Source organism: Xiphophorus hellerii, chromosome 13, assembly GCF_003331165.1.
Source record: "Xiphophorus hellerii strain 12219 chromosome 13, Xiphophorus_hellerii-4.1, whole genome shotgun sequence".
Classification (NCBI taxonomy): domain Eukaryota; kingdom Metazoa; phylum Chordata; class Actinopteri; order Cyprinodontiformes; family Poeciliidae; genus Xiphophorus; species Xiphophorus hellerii.
Window position 1 is genome coordinate 9,532,767 of NC_045684.1, and position 22,881 is coordinate 9,555,647.

At 37.9% G+C, this 22,881-nt stretch overlaps 1 protein-coding gene and 3 long non-coding RNA genes across 5 annotated transcripts; 3 read left to right on the plus strand and 1 right to left on the minus strand.

Annotated features, from left to right (window-relative positions):
• The first annotated feature begins 3,653 nt into the window (after positions 1-3,653).
• LOC116731006 (uncharacterized) lies at positions 3,654-5,983 on the plus strand. 2 transcript variants are annotated; one of them, XR_004341459.1, is made up of 3 exons: positions 3,654-3,959; positions 4,051-4,137; positions 4,715-5,983. It is a non-coding gene; the product is annotated as an uncharacterized LOC116731006 (long non-coding RNA). The 2 variants fall into 2 exon arrangements; XR_004341460.1 differs by having other exon boundaries at positions 5,843-5,983.
• Positions 5,984-9,501: 3,518 nt separating this feature from the next.
• LOC116731658 (gastrula zinc finger protein XlCGF8.2DB-like) lies at positions 9,502-10,606 on the plus strand (the record flags this gene model as incomplete). Its single annotated transcript, XM_032581472.1, has 2 exons — positions 9,502-10,126; positions 10,593-10,606. Coding segments are annotated over 2 exons (639 nt in total), but the record flags the coding sequence as incomplete, so codon positions are not given.
• Positions 10,607-11,386: 780 nt separating this feature from the next.
• Positions 11,387-12,623, plus strand: LOC116731031 (uncharacterized). Its single transcript, XR_004341485.1, has 3 exons — positions 11,387-11,736; positions 11,828-11,914; positions 12,493-12,623. It is a non-coding gene; the product is annotated as an uncharacterized LOC116731031 (long non-coding RNA).
• Positions 12,141-12,659, minus strand: LOC116731072 (uncharacterized). Its single transcript, XR_004341531.1, has 2 exons — positions 12,600-12,659; positions 12,141-12,180 (listed from the first exon to the last, which is right to left on the minus strand). It is a non-coding gene; the product is annotated as an uncharacterized LOC116731072 (long non-coding RNA).
• Between the last annotated feature and the right edge of the window lie 10,222 nt (positions 12,660-22,881).

Consider the following 22,881-nt stretch of genomic DNA (forward strand, 5'->3'; position numbering starts at 1 on the left):
GAACTCATACGGGTGAAAAGCCGTTTTCATGTGTGAACTGTGGGAAATGTTTTAATCGAAAACAGAGTTTAACTGAGCACATGATGATTCATACTGGTGAAAAGCCGTTTTCATGTGTGAACTGTGGGAAAAGTTTTAATCGAAAACAGAGTTTAACTGAGCACATGATGATTCATACTGGTGAAAAGCCGTTTTCATGTGTGACCTGTGGGAAAAGTTTTAATCGAAAACAGAGTTTAACTCGGCACATGATGATTCACACTGGTGAAAAGCCATTTTCATGTGTGACCTGTGAAAAGAGTTTTCTTCAAAAACCGCATTTCACTAAGCACATGATGATTCATACTGGTGAAAAGTCATTTTCATGCGTGAACTGTGGAAAAAGTTTCAGTGGAAAATATAATTTAACTGAGCACATGAGGATTCACACAGGTAAAAAGCCGTTTTCATGTGTGACCTGTGGAAAGAGTTTTCGTCAAAAACAGGAATTAACTCGTCACATGATGATTCACACTGGTGAAAAGCCGTTTTCATGTGGAAATTGTGGAAAAAGATTTTGTCATAAACAAAATTTAATTCAGCACATGAGGATTCACACAGGTGAAAAGCAGTTTACATGTGTGAACTGTGGGAAAAGTTTTTTTCGAAAACATGATTTAACTCGTCACATGAGGATTCACACTGGTGAAAAGCAGTTTTCATGTGTGACCTGTGGAAAAAGTTTTATTCGAAAACATGATTTAACTCAGCACATGATGATTCACACTGGTGAAAAGCCGTTTTCATGTGTGACCTGTTTCAAAAGTTTTAGTCATAAACAGTGTTTAATTCAGCACATGACGCGTCACACAGTTGAAAAGCTGTAGAAGTATGTTCCATAAATGTCCTATGTTGTATTTGTTAAATGTGATCATTTTGATCTTCACATTTGGATACTTAGAGATGTTCAACCATGACACATTTTCCTTCATTGATGTTTTATTTTTCTGGTTTATTCTGTATCAAAAAACAATAATGATAAACTGTATGTTACTGTATTAAAATACTGTTTATGTGAAACTGTATGTTGTGTGTGTACAACGTGAAGAGCAGAGGGCTCAGCACACAGCCCTGAGGAGTGCCAGTACTGATGCTGATAGATGAAGAGGCTTGGGGGCTGTAACAAGGTAGCCGTTCGCGGTAGGATTTTACAGTGACGATGAAGCGTTGAGGCAGAGTCAGGTGGAAAACAGCAGTGGTTTTATTCTTCACACAACATTAGTGATGTTACGTGATGTGCCGAGGCTTCGAGGCGTGTGTCGAGTAATGGAGGGGGCGTTTCCGTAAAGCGCGTATCGAAGCTTGCTTCATTTAGGGGAGGAGCCGAAAACGATGACGTCCGAAGCCTCGCTGCCTGGCTGTACCACGTGACTGCTTCGGGAAGTGGCTCAGATGTTGGCGCGGGGTTTGACAGCTTTAGAAACCCCACAGGCTCCATTCAAAATGTGGGTTGTTGTAGGCGAGTTGCGGTCAGTTGAGAGAGTGGATAGAGTTTTGATAGTTTGGATAGTAGAGTCTGGATAGTGGTTATTTAGTTTGAGACAGTTAGTTTGGTGTTTGGAGAGTTTAGGAGAGAGATAGATAGATAGGAGATTTAGGAGCGTGAGGACAGGATAGGAGTAGGATGGAGCCGGCGAGAAAGAGGAGGATTTCCCCTATGTGGGAACATTTTGATTTGATAAGCCCTAACAAGGTAAGGTGAACTGAACATTTGCAGATGCATTATGTTTGCTTATGAGGAACTGTATTTTTCACTGTTTCTTATTTTCTGTAAAGGTGAGGTGTTTATTGTGCTCCAAGGAGTTGGGGTACAATAATAACACCTCATCCATGTAGTGTCAAAAAAGAGAAATCGTTTGAAACCAAAAACTGTGGAGAAATTGTTGTTTCTTAATAAAAATGCATGAAATCATCCAAGTTACACAAGCATTAGCCTATTCACTACCCCCTCCCTAGTTCCACAAGCACTTTCACTGTCCTCTGCCTGATTAAGCCCAGGCCATTTTTCTAGAGTTATAGAAAAACATTATTACACAACATGCCATATCACATGACACTACTATTTTGGGAATAATTACACACAGAGGATACATTCAAACAATATTTTATTATACACACATGTGTATACATAATTTATGTAGACAAATGATTTCGTCCTACACCTTTTGTGAAGTCATTCCCAAGAGCCATAATAGACAAAAATTCAATGCATCACACGTGTTAAGATACAGCTGGCTGTGATTATACACCTGGCCAGTAGGTGGTTTCGTGTGCACATGAAGCTTCAAGAAATGAACCCTTTCTCGAACCAGTTGGCTCAAGTGGTTCAATGCCTCATGAGGCTTCATCTCACCATCACTACACAACATCAACCAACACTTCACAGGTGAAAACTGCAGTCTTAAATAGTCCCAGCTGTGACGGATCAAACCACCTTTAATTCACAGGGGAATCTCAATTCATCAATATCCACTTATTTAATTAAAATACCTTTTACTAAATATAAACATTTCTATTTACTTTTTATAAATATTTTATGTTTTATCATTACACCAAATGAAACACCACAAAACCCATAAACAATTCCCCCCCACACACTTTTCAATGGCCTCTCCCGGAGACTATATATGGTGTCTGGACCCCCGGGGCAGTATTTGTCCAAACACCCGGAGAGGACACAGAAAAGACAGGTGAGTCACTCTACATTAGCACTCCACACCCAACAGATTATGCACAACACATTTGCTCAGTTTTACCCACCAGTAGCTCATTGCTCCGAGTAACAATTATCCTCCCTCCACAGGCAACCACCTCACTCGTCAATGAGGAGCAGCTGTGCAGAGCCCAGAACAAAAGGCTACATGCTAATGTCTAAAAATACTCAATAAATACAATTAAAAACTTCTTGTGTGCAAATTGTTACTGATGTGCAAATCTATGCTTAAAGTGCAGTGCTAAATAAAGTGCTTGTTAATAAAGTGCAAAAGTACTTTAAAAATGCAATACAGTGATTTCAGTAAAATAGTCCCAGTAATGAAGATCTCTTCATTACAGGGGCCCACTGACTATTTCATGCATTAACAGAGTTTGACCGGACATGGACTCCCTTCCAGAACATTCCCAAATGATTGGACTTGAGGGATTGATTTGTATTATTCTGTACCATAGAGAGTGTTAGTGGGGTTTATTTTTGTAGTTTTTTAAATCAACAATAGAATGTATATAATGGTTGAGTGTTTTAAAAAAAATCTACAAAACAGTATTTGTGTTAATTTTGTGTTTAATGTAAAATGAGATTGAATCTGATTTCATTTCTTTCAAATTATGTTAACCAGTTTTACTCTACCTAATTAAAATCTATTCAAACAAAAAAAATCATTTGTACTTTAAAGAAATGCAAAATTCACCGCAAACTAATTTTCATGCATTGATTGCACAAAGTACATGTAATTATTTTTAATATTTTGCTTTTTTCTCTTGTTTTAGCTGTAATATTTTAATCTGTTCTGCTGCAGCATTTAGATTACTGTATTTTACTGTTGAAACTATTTTTATGTTTATATGTATTTTAGAAAGAAATAAAGGTGTAACATTTCATTTAACATTAAAAGTTTTGAGTTTTCCTTTAGTGTATGTTGTGCCTGATCCTTGAACCCAGTAGATGGTGGTACTACAGCTATACTGGTTGTAGCCACTGTGGTTCCTGTAACTGATGGGTTGCTGGTTCAAACTTCCCACATGTAACCCAGGTGTCCGCCATGACCCAATCACCTTCCCTTTAAGTTGATTGTCATGTGTGCTTCCGGGTTTTGTTTTTTCTTCCCCACCTTGCTGCTACTCACTGTTGGTTGTTTGTAAAACAACCTGGAGTTTCTGAATCGACTCATCACTCATTTAATCTCTAAAACTTGAAGATTGCGGTGAGTTGTTAAATACCATCTGACTTGACGTTGTATAGCATTTGCAATGATAGCGCCGCTAATATTTCCCTCCTGTTGAATCACTCGCCAGGTTGTGATCCATTGACAGCTGGTGAACCTTCCTGATCTGAGCAAGTTATCATTGCATCCACCTCATCAGATAATCCGTTACTCGACGGTGAGTAGATAATAGGGCGTTATTTTCGCTCTGCTGCGCCAGTTAGCATTAGCATTAGCTCTGATCCATCGACAATCAGTGGCCCACATCAGTTTAGTCTACTTATTAATTACTTACTTAATGAAGAATCACACTGTTGCAGCGAATTAAAGACCACACCTTTAATATTTAAGGGTTTACCTTTCAACTTTAGATTTGATTATTTTTTCCATAATTTCTTTATTGGTGTTGCATTCCATGTTGGTGCAGCGATGAAATTTGGTACCTAATATGATTTAGTTTGTAGCTACTTTGATCAATCACATTTGTAAGTTGATTGATTTGATTCAATATTGGTTGTTTGTAACGACTGCTAATTATATTATCTAGGCAATTTTGAACTTGAATTATGAAGTGCGCTTTTTTAAAAAAAAGGATTTAAATTTTTCTTTTTATCTTCTCCTTTCTTTTTTATTTTTTCTATGAAGTTGTTAAAATATAGCAAGTACATATTTAATTGTTTTCTTGTCTCTTCCATTTAGTTTATATAAATATAATGTTTATATATGAACTTAATGTGTGTTATCTGGCCTTTTAGGTCAGGTTTTTCCCCCTTGCATTGACTTGATGACGGAAGATGGCGAGCTACCCACCCACCCTCTGGTGGTAGGAAAACGGAACTACACTTTCCCTACAGAAACGAACTAAACTCTGAGTATTGAAAAGGGAACATAATTATTCTCTTTGTTCTTGGATCTATTGTGGACTTTATTACGTTTGAAGTATCAATGATTATTATTATAATTGTTTTTGTTGGTTTGTTTTTTTCCCCTTCTGTTTTTGGAAATTTATTGTTTTGTTGTTTTGGTATTATTATTATTATTATTATTGCCACTGCAATAAATAGCAATATTAACAAACTTTACTTTTTTGTATCAGTTGTATTAATTATTCACCCCACTCATGACTCCGTGCCGTACCTACTTCTGATTATACAAACTGGTTAACACTACACCTCGCAGTCAGATCTGCTCAGTTGAGAAAGGCGCTACACACATCCATCTCAGTTGTTGAGTCCTTGAGCAAGGCACCAAACCTGCCTTACCTGCTGTTAGTCAGAAGTCCGATGGTGCCGATTGTGTAGCAGCTTCTGTCAGTCTGCCCTAGGGCAGCTGGGCTACAATGTAGCTTACCACCATCAACATGTAAAGCACTTTGGCATCCTCTGCACTAGATAAATCGCTATACATGCATTTACCATTGACTATACACTTGCATTTTGTCTTTTTGTTGTGTTTTGTATTAAACTTGTCCTGTCTGACAGTGTGACACTCAGCATTGTCGAGTACCAAGGTTAAGCCCTAAAGACTTGCACAAGTGGACCATTATGGCTTCCTCCTGATATAATTACATGAAACTTTATTAGAAACTGCTTTGGGTTTATTTTATTAAATTGTAATGAGACGGAGAAGAAAGCTGGAGAGAAAAGAAAGGTGAGAAAAAAGTTTTATAGGGGCCCCCTCCTCTCACCCAACTTGATATAAAGGTGATCACAGAGAGGAGGGAGCCAGAGACCAAACCTGACAGACAGACCAGGCACACAGAGACAAGATCACATGTTCCCATTCTCATGTGTACACCCAGACATTCAAACCCATGTAGACAATGTCAAAATAAACAAAACAAAAATGGACGCCATACACCCACTTGCATTTCTCATACACAGAGATCCAACCAGAACCAGGACCACCAGCTTAGGAATCATTCAAACCAAACCCCTATCCCAAGTCACAAAGCCAGCCTGCCAACCAAAGGATTCACCTAGTCCCAATGAAGAAGATCCAGCAGACATACAGGGCACCGGGTTGACTGAAAGAACCCCAACCCAAGAAATGGACCGACCGACTACTTCTTGAAGCCCATCAAGAAAATGCAGTGTGTGTGCAAAGCAGTAATCACAGCAAAAGGTTGCTACTTTGAAGAAACTAGAATATAAGGGGTATTTTCAGTTGTTTTAAACTTTTTGTTTAGTGCATATTTCCACATGTGTTATTCATAGTTTTGATGCCTTCAGTGTGACTCTACAATGTCAATAGTCATGAAAATAAAGGAAACTCATTGAATTAAAAGGTGTGTCCAAACTTTTGGTCTGTACTGTATATGGTCTAAAAGTGATCTAAGCTTAGATTTAAAACTTATAAGATGATAAGTTTCTCTTTAAAACAAAATGACATTGTAACTGATGCTGTTATTTGTAAAATTATATTAACCAGTTCAACTCCACCTATGTAATAGCTTAATGAATAAATAAAAAATAATTACTTTTAAAATTCATTATAAATTAATTTTCATACATTGATGGTTCTTGATTGTAGAAAGTATGGTTGATTATTATTGTCTTCAGTAATTTAGTGTTTCTGTTGTCTTAGTTATATTTTTCTCTGTTCTGCTGCAGCTGTTTTCTATTATAGATCACCATGTTTCTAATGCTGGAACTAATTTAACCTCCACACATAGATATATTATTATTGTAGTAGAACATTTGCCTTTCCTGTGAAAATGTCGTGTTAGTGCTGAATGTTACTGCTGAAAATTGTAGAAACATTTGAGTTCAACTGCAGAACACTTGCTGAAATGAAATGAGTAGAAGCAGCAGGAAAAAGTTAAACAGTGCAAACCTGTCAGCCAAACTGAATAATTTAAAATCAGTACCAACATCCCTGCTTAAAACTTTAAATATGGCATAGTAATGCTTGCAAACATAAAATATAAGGTCATATATTGAATAATTTCAGTATTAAAGAGAGTAATGGCATTTAACCCATCTAGTGCAGTAGAAAGAAACTACAGTATTATTTAAATACCGGTAGAAAATTCAAATAGATAAAACCGTTAAAAGTCTTTTACACTCGACCACCAGCACCGCACAATTCAGTGAACAAACCGGTGCTGATCGGCTCTCAATAAGCCACAGGATGGGCGGAACCAGCGGTAACTCCGAACAAAGCAGCAGCGATCATTGTGGATATACGGAAACTATAGGAAAGGTTCTGATCTGGTGGAGTGAAGAAACTGTGAAACATGTTGCGGGATGTAGGAGATACGAATCAGAAGACAATATTAACTTTGAATTTGTGGAAAACTGGAATACTAGTATTGTATTTGTTTTATTTAGATAAAGTGGAAGAAAAGATTTTACGTCTTTCAAAGAGAACTGGCACTGTATGAGAAATCTTTAGATGTGATGATCGTAAGATCCACAAGGTGGCGGTAATGCGATGACATGAATGAACGACAGTCATAAAATCCCAAAGAAGAAGAAGACAAAGAAAATGGCGCATGGTCTGTTTGGTTGAATGTTCGACTGTTTCTCTAAACGAGTTTATCAACGAGCCGTTAACTGCTGCTGAAGAAACATTCACAGAGTTTAAAGAAATCATCGTCAAGTCGGAGGAAGAGATGGATGATCATCGCAGACTGCTGGATTTCTCCCGGAGGCCCCAGATAATCTTACACCGAATAGGTAGGAACCACCAGCGTTTGGATGCAGGTTAAGGTCTAAATGTCTGCACCTTTCTGTATGAGGATCATTTTAGTAAATGTTCTTTTCCCGTATAAATGTTTTGTTAACCGGTAAATGAACGCAGGAATCACAATTACGCTGTGAAAATGGCTTATTGATGTAGAAATAAAATGACCTTTTATGGCTTTTCCTCCTTTAACTAATCAAACTTACTTTTGAAAACAGGAGAAATGTGAACAATGCAGCGCAAGGTTAGTAAAGCAAACAGCATGAAACAATAATAGTGTGTTAGTAGCTGTAAAATGTAATAATTTGTAATAAATAAATTGTAGTGGCGATTGTTTGTCAAACCAAACATCCTATAAAAGTTCAGTCAACAAGCCACTGCTGCACTGAGGTGATGCTTCGTACGAAGGTAAAAGAAGTTCAATGTCCAAAAAACTAGAAAATTGCTTTTATAGTTTATTTTTTCCAGTTTGACAAGCAAATAACAAAGATCAAACTTTACATTAGTGATGTGTTGAGTAATGAAGCGGGTAAGACAGAGAACTCACCTAAACCTGAGCAGTTAAAGTTTTTATTTTTTAGTAATAAATCGTTGTCCCTGGTGACATAGCGAGTAACAAGCCAATCACAACCCTCTTTTCTATTTGTTTCTAGTTTTCTTTTGGATCCAGCCATTGTTTCATACAACCAGATTAATCAGAATTTATGTATCAGAATCACAAACATTTTAAACTTGTTTATTCATTGTAAAGCTTCATGTTGTTTTTACGTTGCCTATTTTACATATATTGTCCAGTTGATGTCACAGTAGAGCAAATGAAGCACCGCGGTGCATCGGCTCATGAGTCGAATGATTGGATGGAGTTCCTCAGGGTTTCATGAAGCTGCATCTCACCATCACTACTTTTCATTGTTTCCTCTCCTGCTCTGGTCAAAACCCACAGGCCCAACCCAGTGCATGCTGGTCCTATACCAGTCCCTATACTTACAGAAAATGGACCCACAGTTCTTAATGTCTAACTTACAAAAGTAAATAACAAACACAAAGCAACAAAAACTAAACAATTATTAACCTGTAAATAAACTCTGTAAATAAACCCCAAAAATATAAAGTGAACTAAAATCAAATTTTAATACAAATAAAAGTAATGATAGTTCCAAAATAAGTAATATCTTGAAATAATAAAATTTACTTGTAAATATTAACAACATTGGCAACTATTATTAATTTTATAATAAATAAAAAATATTTAATATCCGTTTGTTTGAGAATTCTCCAATTGTCAGCTGGATTTGTCGCCTGATCTGTCTCTCTGTCTACGCTCTTAAATTTTTCAGTGTGGGTTTTTTCATTTTTTTCATTTCTGTCGTAAACAATGAACGATTTCTCCCATTTACTTCAATAAAATAACGATTGCTTTTTAAATCTGTTTTCTTGTCCAGATTGCCTGCAGTGTAACGTTTATAACCAGGAGAGGAGATCCACTCTGGACCAGGAGGAGTTGGAACCTCTGCAGGTGAAACAAGAACAGGAAGAGCCAGAAGATCATCAGATAAAAGAAGAGCAGGAGGATCTAAAACACCAGCAGATAAAAGTGGAAGAGAAAGAAGTTTACTGCAGTCAGGCTGAAGAACAGATTGAATTAAAACAGGAGACTGATACCTGCATGATGGTTCCTGTTGATGAGCAAACACACCACACTGAATCAGAACCAACCAGGAACCAAGTCATCTTCCAGGAAGCTGCTGAAGCTGAGAACCAAAATCAGGAAAGAAGAAAACCTTTCTCATGTGTCATCTGTAAAAAGCGTTTGACTTTCAAATCTGTTTTTGATGCTCATATGAGAACTCATACGGGTGAAAAGCCGTTTTCATGTGTGAATTGTGGGAAAAGTTTTAATCGAAAACGGAGTTTAACTCAGCACATGATGATTCATACTGGTGAAAAGCCGTTTACATGTGTGAACTGTGGGAAAGGTTTTAATCGAAAACGGAGTTTAACTCAGCACATGATGATTCATACTGGTGAAAAGCCGTTTTCATGTGTGACCTGTGGAAAAAGTTGTGGTTATAAACCGGCTTTAACTCAGCACATGAGGATTCACACTGGTCAAAAGCCGTTTTCATGTGTGAACTGTGGAAAAAGTTTTAGTCAAAAACCGCATTTAACTCAGCACATGAGGATTCATACTGGTCAAAAGCCGTTTTCATGTGTGAACTGTGGGATGAGTTTTAATCGAAAACAGAGTGTAACTCAGCACATGAGGATTCATACTGGTGAAAAGCCGTTTACATGTGTGAACTGTGGGATGAGTTTTAATCGAAAACAGAGTTTAACTCAGCACATGAGGATTCACACTGGTGAAAAGCCGTTTTCATGTGTGACCTGTGGAAAAAGTTTTGGTTATAAACCGGCTTTAACTCAGCACATGATGATTCACACTGGTCAAAAGCCGTTTTCATGTGTGAACTGTGGAAAAAGTTTGTCAAAAACCGCATTTAACTCAGCACATGAGGATTCACACTGGTGAAAAGCCGTTTACATGTGTGAACTGTGGGATGAGTTTTATTCGAAAACAGAGTTTAACTCAGCACATGATGATTCACACTGGTCAAAAGCCGTTTTCATGTGTGACCTGTGGAAAAAGTTTTATTCGAAAACAGGATTTAACTCAGCACATGATGATTCATACTGGTGAAAAGCCGTTTTCATGTGTGAACTGTGGAAAAAGTTTTATTCGAAAACAGGATTTAACTCAGCACATGATGATTCACACAGGTGAAAAGCCGTTTTCATGCGTGACCTGTGGAAAAAGTTTTATTCGAAAACAGGATTTAACTCAGCACATGAGGATTCACACAGGTGAAAAGCCATTTTCATGTGTGACCTGTTTAAAAAGTTTTAGTAATAAACATAATTTAACTAAGCACATGACGTGTCACACAGTTGAAAAGCTGTAGAAGTATGTTCCATCAATGTCCTATGTTGTATTTGTTAAATGTGATCATTTTGATCTTCACATTTGGATACTTAGAGATGTTCAACCATGACACATTTTTCTTCATTGATGTTTTATTTTTCTGGTATATTCTGTATCAATAAACAATAATGATAAACTGTATGTTATTGTATTAACATACTGTTTATGTCAAACTGTATGTTGTGTGTGTACAACGTGAAGAGCAGAGGGCTCAGCACACAGCCCTGAGGAGTGCCAGTACTGATGCTGATAGATGAAGAGGCTTGGGGGCCCACTGACTATTTCATGCATTAACAGAGTTTGACCGGACATGGACTCCCTTCCAGAACATTCTCACATGATTGGACTTGAGGGATTGATTTGTATTATTCTGTACCATAGAGAGTGAGTGGGGTTTATTTTTGTAGTTTTTTAAATCAACAATAGAATGTATATAATGGTTGAGTGTTTTAAAAAAAAATCTACAAAACAGTATTTGTGTTAATTTTGTGTTTAATGTAAAATGAGATTGAATCTGATTTCATTTCTTTCAAATTATGTTAACCAGTTTTACTCTACCTAATTAAAATCTATTCAAATAAAAAAAATCATTTGTACAAAGTACATGTAATTATTTTTAATATTTTGCTTTTTATATTTTGCTTTTGCAATATTTTGCTTTTTTCTCTAGTTTTAGCTGTAATATTTTAATCTGTTCTGCTGCAGCATTTAGATTACTGTATTTTAATGTTGAAACTATTTTTATGTTTATATGTATTTTAGAAAGAAATAAACGTGTAACATTTCATTTAACATTAAAAGTTTTGAGTTTTCCTTTAGTGTATGTTGTGCCTGATCCTTGAACCCAGTAGATGGTGGTACTACAGCTATACTGGTTGTAGCCACTGTGGTTCCTGTAACTGATGGGTTGCTGGTTCAAACTTCCCACATGTAACCCAGGTGTCCGCCATGACCCAATCACCTTCCCTTTAAGTTGATTGTCATGTGTGCTTCCGGGTTTTGTTTTTTCTTCCCCACCTTGCTGCTACTCACTGTTGGTTGTTTGTAAAACAACCTGGAGTTTCTGAATCGACTCATCACTCATTTAATCTCTAAAACTTGAAGATTGCGGTGAGTTGTTAAATACCATCTGACTTGACGTTGTATAGCATTTGCAATGATAGCGCCGCTAATATTTCCCTCCTGTTGAATCACTCGCCAGGTTGTGATCCATTGACAGCTGGTGAACCTTCCTGATCTGAGCCAGTTATCATTGCATCCACCTCATCAGATAATCCGTTACTCGACGGTGAGTAGATAATAGGGCGTTATTTTCGCTCTGCTGCGCCAGTTAGCATTAGCATTAGCTCTGATCCATCGACAATCAGTGGCCCACATCAGTTTAGTCTACTTATTAATTACTTACTTAATGAAGAATCACACTGTTGCAGCCGAATTAAAGACCACACCTTTAATATTTAAGGGTTTACCTTTCAACTTTAGATTTGATTATTTTTTCCATGATTTCTTTATTGGTGTTGCATTCCATGTTGGTGCAGCGATGAAATTTGGTACCTAATATGATTTAGTTTGTAGCTACTTTGATCAATCACATTTGTAAGTTGATTGATTTGATTCAATATTGGTTGTTTGTAACGACTGCTAATTATATTATCTAGGCAATTTTGAACTTGAATTATGAAGTGTGCTTTTTTAAAAAAAAGGATTTAAATTTTTCTTTTTATCTTCTCCTTTCTTTTTTATTTTTTCTATGAAGTTGTTAAAATATAGCAAGTACATATTTAATTGTTTTCTTGTCTCTTCCATTTAGTTTATATAAATATAATGTTTATATATGAACTTAATGTGTGTTATCTGGTCTTTTAGGTCAGGTTTTTCCCCCTTGCATTGACTTGATGACGGAAGATGGCGAGCTACCCACCCACCCTCTGGTGGTAGGAAAACGGAACTACACTTTCCCTACAGAAACGAACTAAACTCTGAGTATTGAAAAGGGAACATAATTATTCTCTTTGTTCTTGGATCTATTGTGGACTTTATTACGTTTGAAGTATCAATGATTATTATTATAATTGTTTTTGTTGGTTTGTTTTTTTCCCCTTCTGTTTTTGGAAATTTATTGTTTTGTTGTTTTGGTATTATTATTATTATTATTATTGCCACTGCAATAAATAGCAATATTAACAAACTTTACTTTTTTGTATCAGTTGTATTAATTATTCACCCCACTCATGACTCCGTGCCGTACCTACTTCTGATTATACAAACTGGTTAACACTACACCTCGCAGTCAGATCTGCTCAGTTGAGAAAGGCGCTACACACATCCATCTCAGTTGTTGAGTCCTTGAGCAAGGCACCAAACCTGCCTTACCTGCTGTTAGTCAGAAGTCCGATGGTGCCGATTGTGTAGCAGCTTCTGTCAGTCTGCCCTAGGGCAGCTGGGCTACAATGTAGCTTACCACCATCAACATGTAAAGCACTTTGGCATCCTCTGCACTAGATAAATCGCTATACAAACATTTACCATTGACTAAACACTTGCATTTTGTCTTTTTGTTGTGTTTTGTATTAAACTTGTCCTGTCTGACAGTGTGACACTCAGCATTGTCGAGTACCAAGGTTAAGCCCTAAAGACTTGCACAAGTGGACCATTATGGCTTCCCCCTGATATAATTACATGAAACTTTATTAGAAACTGCTTTGGGTTTATTTTATTAAATTGTAATGAGACGGAGAAGAAAGCTGGAGAGAAAAGAAAGGTGAGAAAAAAGTTTTATAGGGGCCCCCTCCTCTCACCCAACTTGATATAAAGGTGATCACAGAGAGGAGGGAGCCAGAGACCAAACCTGACAGACAGACCAGGCACACAGAGACAAGATCACATGTTCCCATTCTCATGTGTACACCCAGACATTCAAACCCATGTAGACAATGTCAAAATAAACAAAACAAAAATGGACGCCATACACCCACTTGCATTTCTCATACACAGAGATCCAACCAGAACCAGGACCACCAGCTTAGGAATCATTCAAACCAAACCCCTATCCCAAGTCACAAAGCCAGCCTGCCAACCAAAGGATCCACCTAGTCCCAATGAAGAAGATCCAGCAGACATACAGGGCACTGGGTTAACTGAAAGAACCCCAACCCAAGAAATGGACCGACCGACTACTTCTTGAAGCCCATCAAGAAAATGCAGTGTGTGTGCAAAGCAGTAATCACAGCAAAAGGTTGCTACTTTGAAGAAACTAGAATATAAGGGGTATTTTCAGTTGTTTTAAACTTTTTTGTTTAGTGCATATTTCCACATGTGTTATTCATAGTTTTGATGCCTTCAGTGTGAATCTACAATGTCAATAGTCATGAAAATAAAGGAAACTCATTGAATTAAAAGGTGTGTCCAAACTTTTGGTCTGTACTGTATATGGTCTAAAAGTGATCTAAGCTTAGATTTAAAACTTATAAGATGATAAGTTTCTCTTTAAAACAAAATGACATTGTAACTGATGCTGTTATTTGTAAAATTATATTAACCAGTTCAACTCCACCTATGTAATAGCTTAATGAATAAATAAAAAATAATTACTTTTAAAATTCATTATAAATTAATTTTCATACATTGATGGTTCTTGATTGTAGAAAGTATGGTTGATTATTATTGTCTTCAGTAATTTAGTGTTTCTGTTGTCTTAGTTATATTTTTCTCTGTTCTGCTGCAGCTGTTTTCTATTATAGATCACCATGTTTCTAATGCTGGAACTAATTTAACCTCCACACATAGATATATTATTATTGTAGTAGAACATTTGCCTTTCCTGTGAAAATGTCGTGTTAGTGCTGAATGTTACTGCTGAAAATTGTAGAAACATTTGAGTTCAACTGCAGAACACTTGCTGAAATGAAATGAGTAGAAGCAGCAGGAAAAAGTTAAACAGTGCAAATCTGTCAGCTAAACTGAATAATTTAAAATCAGTACCAACATCCCTGCTTAAAACTTTAAATATGGCATAGTAATGCTTGCAAACATAAAATATAAGGTCATATATTGAATAATTTCAGTATTAAAGAGAGTAATAGCATTTAACCCATCTAGTGCAGTAGAAAGAAACTACAGTATTATTTAAATACCGGTAGAAAATTCAAATAGATAAAACCGTTAAAAGTCTTTTACACTCGACCACCAGCACCGCACAATTCAGTGAACAAACCGGTGCTGATCGGCTCTCAATAAGCCACAGGATGGGCGGAACCAGCGGTAACTCCGAACAAAGCAGCAGCGATCATTGTGGATATACGGAAACTATAGGAAAGGTTCTGATCTGGTGGAGTGAAGAAACTGTGAAACATGTTGCGGGATGTAGGAGATACGAATCAGAAGACAATATTAACTTTGAATTTGTGGAAAACTGGAATACTAGTATTGTATTTGTTTTATTTAGATAAAGTGGAAGAAAAGATTTTACGTCTTTCAAAGAGAACTGGCACTGTATGAGAAATCTTTAGATGTGATGATCGTAAGATCCACAAGGTGGCGGTAATGCAATGACATGAAGGAACGACAGTCATAAAATCCCAAAGAAGAAGAAGAAGAAGACAAAGAAAATGGCGCATGGTCTGTTTTGTTGAATGTTCGACTGTTTCTCTAAACGAGTTTATCAACGAGCCGTTAACTGCTGCTGAAGAAACATTCACAGAGTTTAAAGAAATCATCGTCAAGTCGGAGGAAGAGATGGATGATCATCGCAGACTGCTGGATTTCTCCCGGAGGCCCCAGATAATCTTACACCGAATAGGTAGGAACCACCAGCGTTTGGATGCAGGTTAAGGTCTAAATGTCTGCACCTTTCTGTATGAGGATCATTTTAGTAAATGTTCTTTTCCCGTATAAATGTTTTGTTAACCGGTAAATGAACGCAGGAATCACAATTACGCTGTGAAAATGGCTTATTGATGTAGAAATAAAATGACCTTTTATGGCTTTTCCTCCTTTAACTAATCAAACTTACTTTTGAAAACAGGAGAAATGTGAACAATGCAGCGCAAGGTTAGTAAAGCAAACAGCATGAAACAATAATAGTGTGTTAGTAGCTGTAAAATGTAATAATTTGTAATAAATAAATTGTAGTGGCGATTGTTTGTCAAACCAAACATCCTATAAAAGTTCAGTCAACAAGCCACTGCTGCACTGAGGTGATGCTTCGTACGAAGGTAAAAGAAGTTCAATGTCCAAAAAACTAGAAAATTGCTTTTATAGTTTATTTTTTCCAGTTTGACAAGCAAATAACAAAGATCAAACTTTACATTAGTGATGTGTTGAGTAATGAAGCGGGTAAGACAGAGAACTCACCTAAACCTGAGCAGTTAAAGTTTTTATTTTTTAGTAATAAATCGTTGTCCCTGGTGACATAGCGAGTAACAAGCCAATCACAACCCTCTTTTCTATTTGTTTCTAGTTTTCTTTTGGATCCAGCCATTGTTTCATACAACCAGATTAATCAGAATTTATGTATCAGAATCACAAACATTTTAAACTTGTTTATTCATTGTAAAGCTTCATGTTGTTTTTACGTTGCCTATTTTACATATATTGTCCAGTTGATGTCACAGTAGAGCAAATGAAGCACCGCGGTGCATCGGCTCATGAGTCGAATGATTGGATGGAGTTCCTCAGGGCTTCATGAAGCTGCATCTCACCATCACTACTTTTCATTGTTTCCTCTCCTGCTCTGGTCAAAACCCACAGGCCCAACCCAGTGCATGCTGGTCCTATACCAGTCCCTATACTTACAGAAAATGGACCCACAGTTCTTAATGTCTAACTTAGAAAAGTTAATAACAAAGGAACAAAAACTAAACAGCTATTAACCTACAAATAAACTCATGTTTATAAATAAACCATAAAGATATAAAGTGAACTAAAGTAAAATTTCAATATAATTCAAAGTAATAAAAATAAATAGTATCTTGAAATAATACAATTTGCAGGTAAATATTAACAATAATCCCTACTACAATTAATTTTGTAATAAAATATTTTTTTTCATATCCGTTAATTTGAGAATTCCCCAAATGTCAGCTGGATATATCGACTGATCTGTCTCTCTGTCTACGCTCTTGAATTATCAATTGTTTTTTTTTTTTATTCATTTCTGTCTTGAAAGATGAACAATTACTCGTATTTATTTCAGAAAAGGTAGCAATTACTCTTTCTCTGTTTTCTTCTCCAGATTCCCTGAAGTGTAACGTTTATAACCAGGAGAGGAGATCCACTCTGGACCAGGAGGAGTTAGAACCTGTGCAGGTGAAACAAGAACAGGAAGAGCCTGAAGATCATCAGATAAAAGTGGAAGAGGAAGAAGTTTACTGCAGTCAGGGTGAAGAACAGATTGAATTAAAACAGGAGACTGATACCTGCATGGTGGTTCCTGTTGATGAGCAAACAGACCACACTGAATCAGAACCAAACAGGAACCAAGACATCTTCCAGGAAGCTGCTGAAGCTGAGAACCAAAATCAGGAAAGAAGAAAACCTTTCTCATGTGTCATCTGTAAAAAGCGTTTGACTTTCAAATCTGTTTTTGATGCTCATATGAGAACTCATACGGGTGAAAAGCCGTTTTCATGTGTGAACTGTGGAAAAAGTTTTAGTCAAAAACAGAATTTAACTCAGCATATGAAGATTCACACTGGTCAAAAGCCCTTTTCATGTGTGAACTGTGGAAAAAGTTTTAGTCAAAAACAGAATTTAACTAAGCATATGAAGATTCACACTGGTCAAAAGCCGTTTTCATGTGTGAACTGTGGAAAAGGTTTTAGTCAAAAACAGATTTTAACTCAGCACTTGAGGATTCACACTGGTCAAAAGCCGTTTTCATGTGTGACCTGTGGAAAAAGTTTTGGTTATAAACCGCATTTAACTCAGCACATGATGATTCACACTGGTGAAAAGCCGTTTTCATGTGTGACCTGTGGAACAAGTTTTAGGTATAAATCGGCTTTAACTAAGCACATGATGATTCACACTGGTCAAAAGCCGTTTTCATGTGTGACCTGTGGAAAAAGTTTTAGTGAAAAACAGCATTTAACTCGGCACATGATGATTCACACTGGTGAAAAGCCGTTTTCATGTGGCAATTGTGGAAAAAGTTTTAGCCATAAACCGACTTTAACTCAGCACATGATGATTCACACTGGTGAAAAGCCGTTTTCATGTGGCAATTGTGGAAAAAGTTTTCTCCATAAACCGGCTTTAACTCGGCACATGAGGATTCACACTGGTGAAAAGCTGTTTTCATGTGTGACCTGTTTAAAAAGTTTTAGTAATAAACATAATTTAACTCGGCACATGACGCGTCACACAGTTGAAAAGCTTTAGAAGTATGTTCCATAAATGTCCTATGTTGTATTTGTTAAATGTGATCATTTTGATCTTCACATTTGGATACTTAGAGATGTTCAACCATGACACATTTTCCTTCATTGATGTTTTATTTTTCTGGTATATTCTGTATAAAAAAACAATAATGATAAACTGTATGTTATTGTATTAACTTACTGTTTATGTCAAACTGTATGTTGTGTGTGTACAACGTGAAGAGCAGAGGGCTCAGCACACAGCCCTGAGGAGTGCCAGTACTGATGCTGATAGATGAAGAGGCTTGGGGGCCCACTGACTATTTCATGCATTAACAGAGTTTGACCGGACATGGACTCCCTTCCAGAACATTCTCACAAGATTGGACTTGAGGGATTGATTTGTATTATTCTGTACCATAGAGAGTGAGTGGGGTTTATTTTTGTAGTTTTTTAAATCAACAATAGAATGTACATAATGGTTGAGTATTTTAAAAAAAAATCTACAAAACAGTATTTGTGTTAATTTTGTGTTTAATGTAAAATGAGATTGAATCTGATTTCATTTCTTTCAAATTATGTTAACCGGTTTTACTCTACCTAATTAAAATCTATTCAAATAAAAAAAAAAATATTTGTACTTTAAAGAAATGCAAAATTCACCGTGTTAAGGAAGAATAATTTTATAAATTAACTTTGGACAAAACGTTTGGCTCTCTTCCTTAAACTTCCGGGTCCTCAGCGGGCGACGTGCAGCCACAAGGAAAACAACAACACTGCGCGTTAACGTCACAGAATCACAGAGTTTAATCCCATACAAGGCAACGCATTAATTAACAGCAAAACTGCAGAGGAACAGAGATATGCATTCTTTACCTTATACAGACAAAGACAGACAAGACAAAGACAAACAAAAAAACAAAACAAAGACGCGTCTTTGGAGAGAGCGATGCAAAAAAGCAAAAATAGTGGCAGCTCTCTGAATTTTTACTCCTGTACACGAAGTCTTATACTGAAGGTGTGTCTTTTCTTTTTAATATATTCACTTAAGGCATTCCTCTAGTTGACCAACTGGAAGCTACCTTGGACACTCAGAGAAACTTAGAAACTCTCCCTAATTTACGCCAAAGATCAAAGGCCATTTGCTCTCTGGTAAAAACAAAAGAGCCAACAGCTGCATCCTGACCTCCTGTGGTTCTACGGTCATTTTGGGTACAGAGAAACATGAGATAAGATTTCACAGATATCTGTGAAATCCGAAGTCTCTCCCATTATCTCTCCTTACATAAATTCTCAAAGAAACTTAAATCCAGTAATTTTGGTTCAAGGAAAGGTTATCTTTACAAACCCCAGTTTTGCTCCTCTGCACTCAGCACCTCAAAAGATTGAGTCCTGCCAAAAATAACACATAAAATCAACAGAACAAAATGAGGTATAATTCCTGAGCAATTTTCTAATACTAAACAAAACATTTTCATTCAAACAATTTCCATTTGATTCTGATATAGTCACAGATAGTACAATTTTCAAATACATTCATCATTTACTAGATTAGTAGTTTTAAAATGAGATAATACAATCTTCAGTAAAAACATGGTATTAATACTTAGAAAAATGTCTTAGAAATTAAATGTTAGTGGTTTCAACCTTCTATGTTGTATTCAGTTTCACACCATCCCAGATGTTGGTTTCTGGAAGGCTTTTGATCTTCTGTGAACAAAACAGGCTTCTCTCCCCCAAGCTCAAATGATAGTGCCTTGGGGAGATGCTAATTTTACGGCCTCCTGTGCTCTGGCACACAGCAGGAGACCCCATTGAGAGATCTGCATTTGGTTCCTGTTTGTCTGAATGCTTGCTCATCTAGTTTAATTTTAAATCCTTAACACAAACCTGTTCAAAATAAAGAAATTTGTTCAAAATAAGAATGTTCAATATACCTTTTACACATGCCGTAAGATTAACTGTATTAAGCACTAAAAATTTCCTCATGCATTGATTGCACAAAGTACATGTAATTATTTTTAATATTTTGCTTTTTTCTCTTGTTTTAGCTGTAATATTTTAATCTGTTCTGCTGCAGCATTTAGATTACTGTATTTTAATGTTGAAACTATTTTTATGTTTATATGTATTTTAGAAAGAAATAAACGTGTAACATTTCATTTAACATTAAAGTTTTGAGTTTTCCTTTAGTGTATGTTATGCCTTATATTTGAACCAGGTAGATGGTGGTACTACAGCTATACTGGTTGTAGCCACTGTGGTTCCTGTAACTGATGGGTTTCCGGTTCAAACTTCCCACATCCATCTCAGTTGTTGAGTCCTTGAGCAAGGCACCAAACCTGCCTTGCCTGCTGTTAGTCAGAAGTCCGATGGCGCCCATTGTGTAGCAGCTTCTGTCAGTCTGCCCTAGGGCAGCTGGGCTACAATGTAGCTTACCACCATCGACATGTAAAGCACTTTGGCATCCTCTACACTAGATAAATCGCTATACATACATTTACCATTGACTATACACTTGCATTTTGTCTTTTTGTTGTGTTTTGTATTAAACTTGTCCTGTCTGACAGTGTGACACTCAGCATTGTCGAGTACCAAGGTTAAGCACTAAAGACTTGCATAAGTGGACCATTATGGCTTCCCCCTGATATAATTACATGAAACTTTATTAGAAACTGCTTTGGGTTTATTTTATTAAATTGTAATGAGACGGAGAAGAAAGCGGGAGAGAAAAGAAAGGTGAGAAAAAAGTTTTATAGGGGCCCCCTCCTCTCACCCAACTTGATATAAAGGTGATCACAGAGAGGAGGGAGCCAGAGACCAAACCTGACAGACAGACCAGGCACACAGAGACAAGATCACATGTTCCCATTCTCATGTGTACACCCAGACATTCAAACCCATGTAGACAATGTCAAAATAAACAAAACAAAAATGGACGCCATACACCCACTTGCATTTCTCATACACAGAGATCCAACAACCAACCAGAACCAGGACCACCAGCTTAGGAATCATTCAAACCAAACCCCTATCCCAAGTCACAAACCCAGCCTGCCAACCAAAGGATCCACCTAGTCCCAATGAAGAAGATCCAGCAGACATACAGGGCACCGGGTTGACTGAAAGAACCCCAACCCAAGAAATGGACCGACCAGCCAGCTCAGCGCAATATCCAGAACAAGAATACCACCCACAGCCCTGAATCCCAGCCCAGCACCAGGCTGTGGCCACAGATAGGCTAGCAAAGCAATAAATCACATCCCATGCCAACACCAAGACAGACAGACAGTAAACGATACCAGACCCAAAAAAAGGGGCCAATTAAAATGCAAACACCAGCCAACACAAGCACTTTCACCACTTCATACACAAATAAGCCAAAAACACAAGGCTCTCAACTTGCCGACTACACCACCAGTAGGAAGGATGCTACAGAAAAGCCAACGCACCAACTGTGAAAAAGGAAGCAGCCCCTCACAGGTCCATAAACATCCCCGCCGCCAAGTGATAAGTAAAAAAGCCAATCCTAACCCTATCCCTTACCCTACCCTAACCCTAACCCCTTACCCATTTGGGCGGACTTCCCTAAACTCCCCCGTGGCACAATGGTTAAGAAACTTGCCTCTCACCCGGGAGAGCCTGGTTTGATACCAGCTTGGGACGCAGAGTTGGAGGACGTGCCATCCAGGTATCATTTTGAATTGAATTTATGCCAAATGGGAACCAACATTCACAGGGGCTTTAAGGGGGGGTCCCGTGCATTTATTGGGCAAAAGATGGGCTCAGGTCATCACACACACTTGGAAGAATAAACTAAACCAGGCACTTAAGAAGCACAATGGTTAAGAAACTTGCTTCTCACCCGGGAGAGCCTGGTTCGATACCAGCTTGGGACGCAGAGTTGGAGGACTTGCCATCTGGGTATCATTTTGAATTGGATTTATGCCATATGGGAACCAACATTCACAGGGGCTTTGAGGGGGGTCCCGTGCATTTATTGGGCAAAAGGTGGGCTCAGGTCATCACACACACTTGGAAGAATAAACGAAACCAGGCACAACCTCCTCTGATGCCCCCCCAGAGCAGGGGGGGCTTTGCCACCAGGGAGTAAATATTGCCACCTGGGTATCAACAAAGAGATGAGCACTAGCAGACGTGGCTAATGTAGAGAACAAGGGCAGATCATCACTGAACGCTTGGACCTGCAGAGAACCAGGGGGACTCATGGAGCTCATTTACCCAGGAATGGAGCACCATAAGCCTGCATGGAGGTTGGATGAAACAGCCCTTGGACCTCCAGAGTACCACTGGGCTCACACTGACCACCAGCACTCAGACACTTTGCACATAAAGCAAACCTACTTTGCCACAAAGGGACATCAGTCAGAGTACCCAGGTGGCAGGCATATCCCTCCACCACACTACCCATGGACCACCAGAGTACCAGGGGGACTCATGGAGCTTAGGTACCCAGGAATGGAGCACCATAACCCCGCATGGAGGTAGGATGAAACAGCCCTTGGACCTCCAGAGAACCAGGGGGACTCATGGAGCTTAAGTACCCAGGAATGGAGCACCATAACCCCGCATGGAGGACAGATGAACCACCCCCATGGACCTCCAGAGAACCAGGGGGACTCATGGAGGTTAAGTACCCAGGAATGGAGCACCATAACCCCGCATGGAGGTAGGATGAACCACCCCCTTGGACCTCCAGAGAACCAGGGGGACTCATGGAGGTTAAGTACCCAGGAATGGAGCACCATAACCCCGCATGGAGGTAGGATGAACCACCCCCTTGGACCTCCAGAGTAGTACCCATGAACCACCAGCACTCAGGCACTTAGCACAAAAAGCTAACCTAAATTGCCACCAAGGATCACCGGTTGGAACA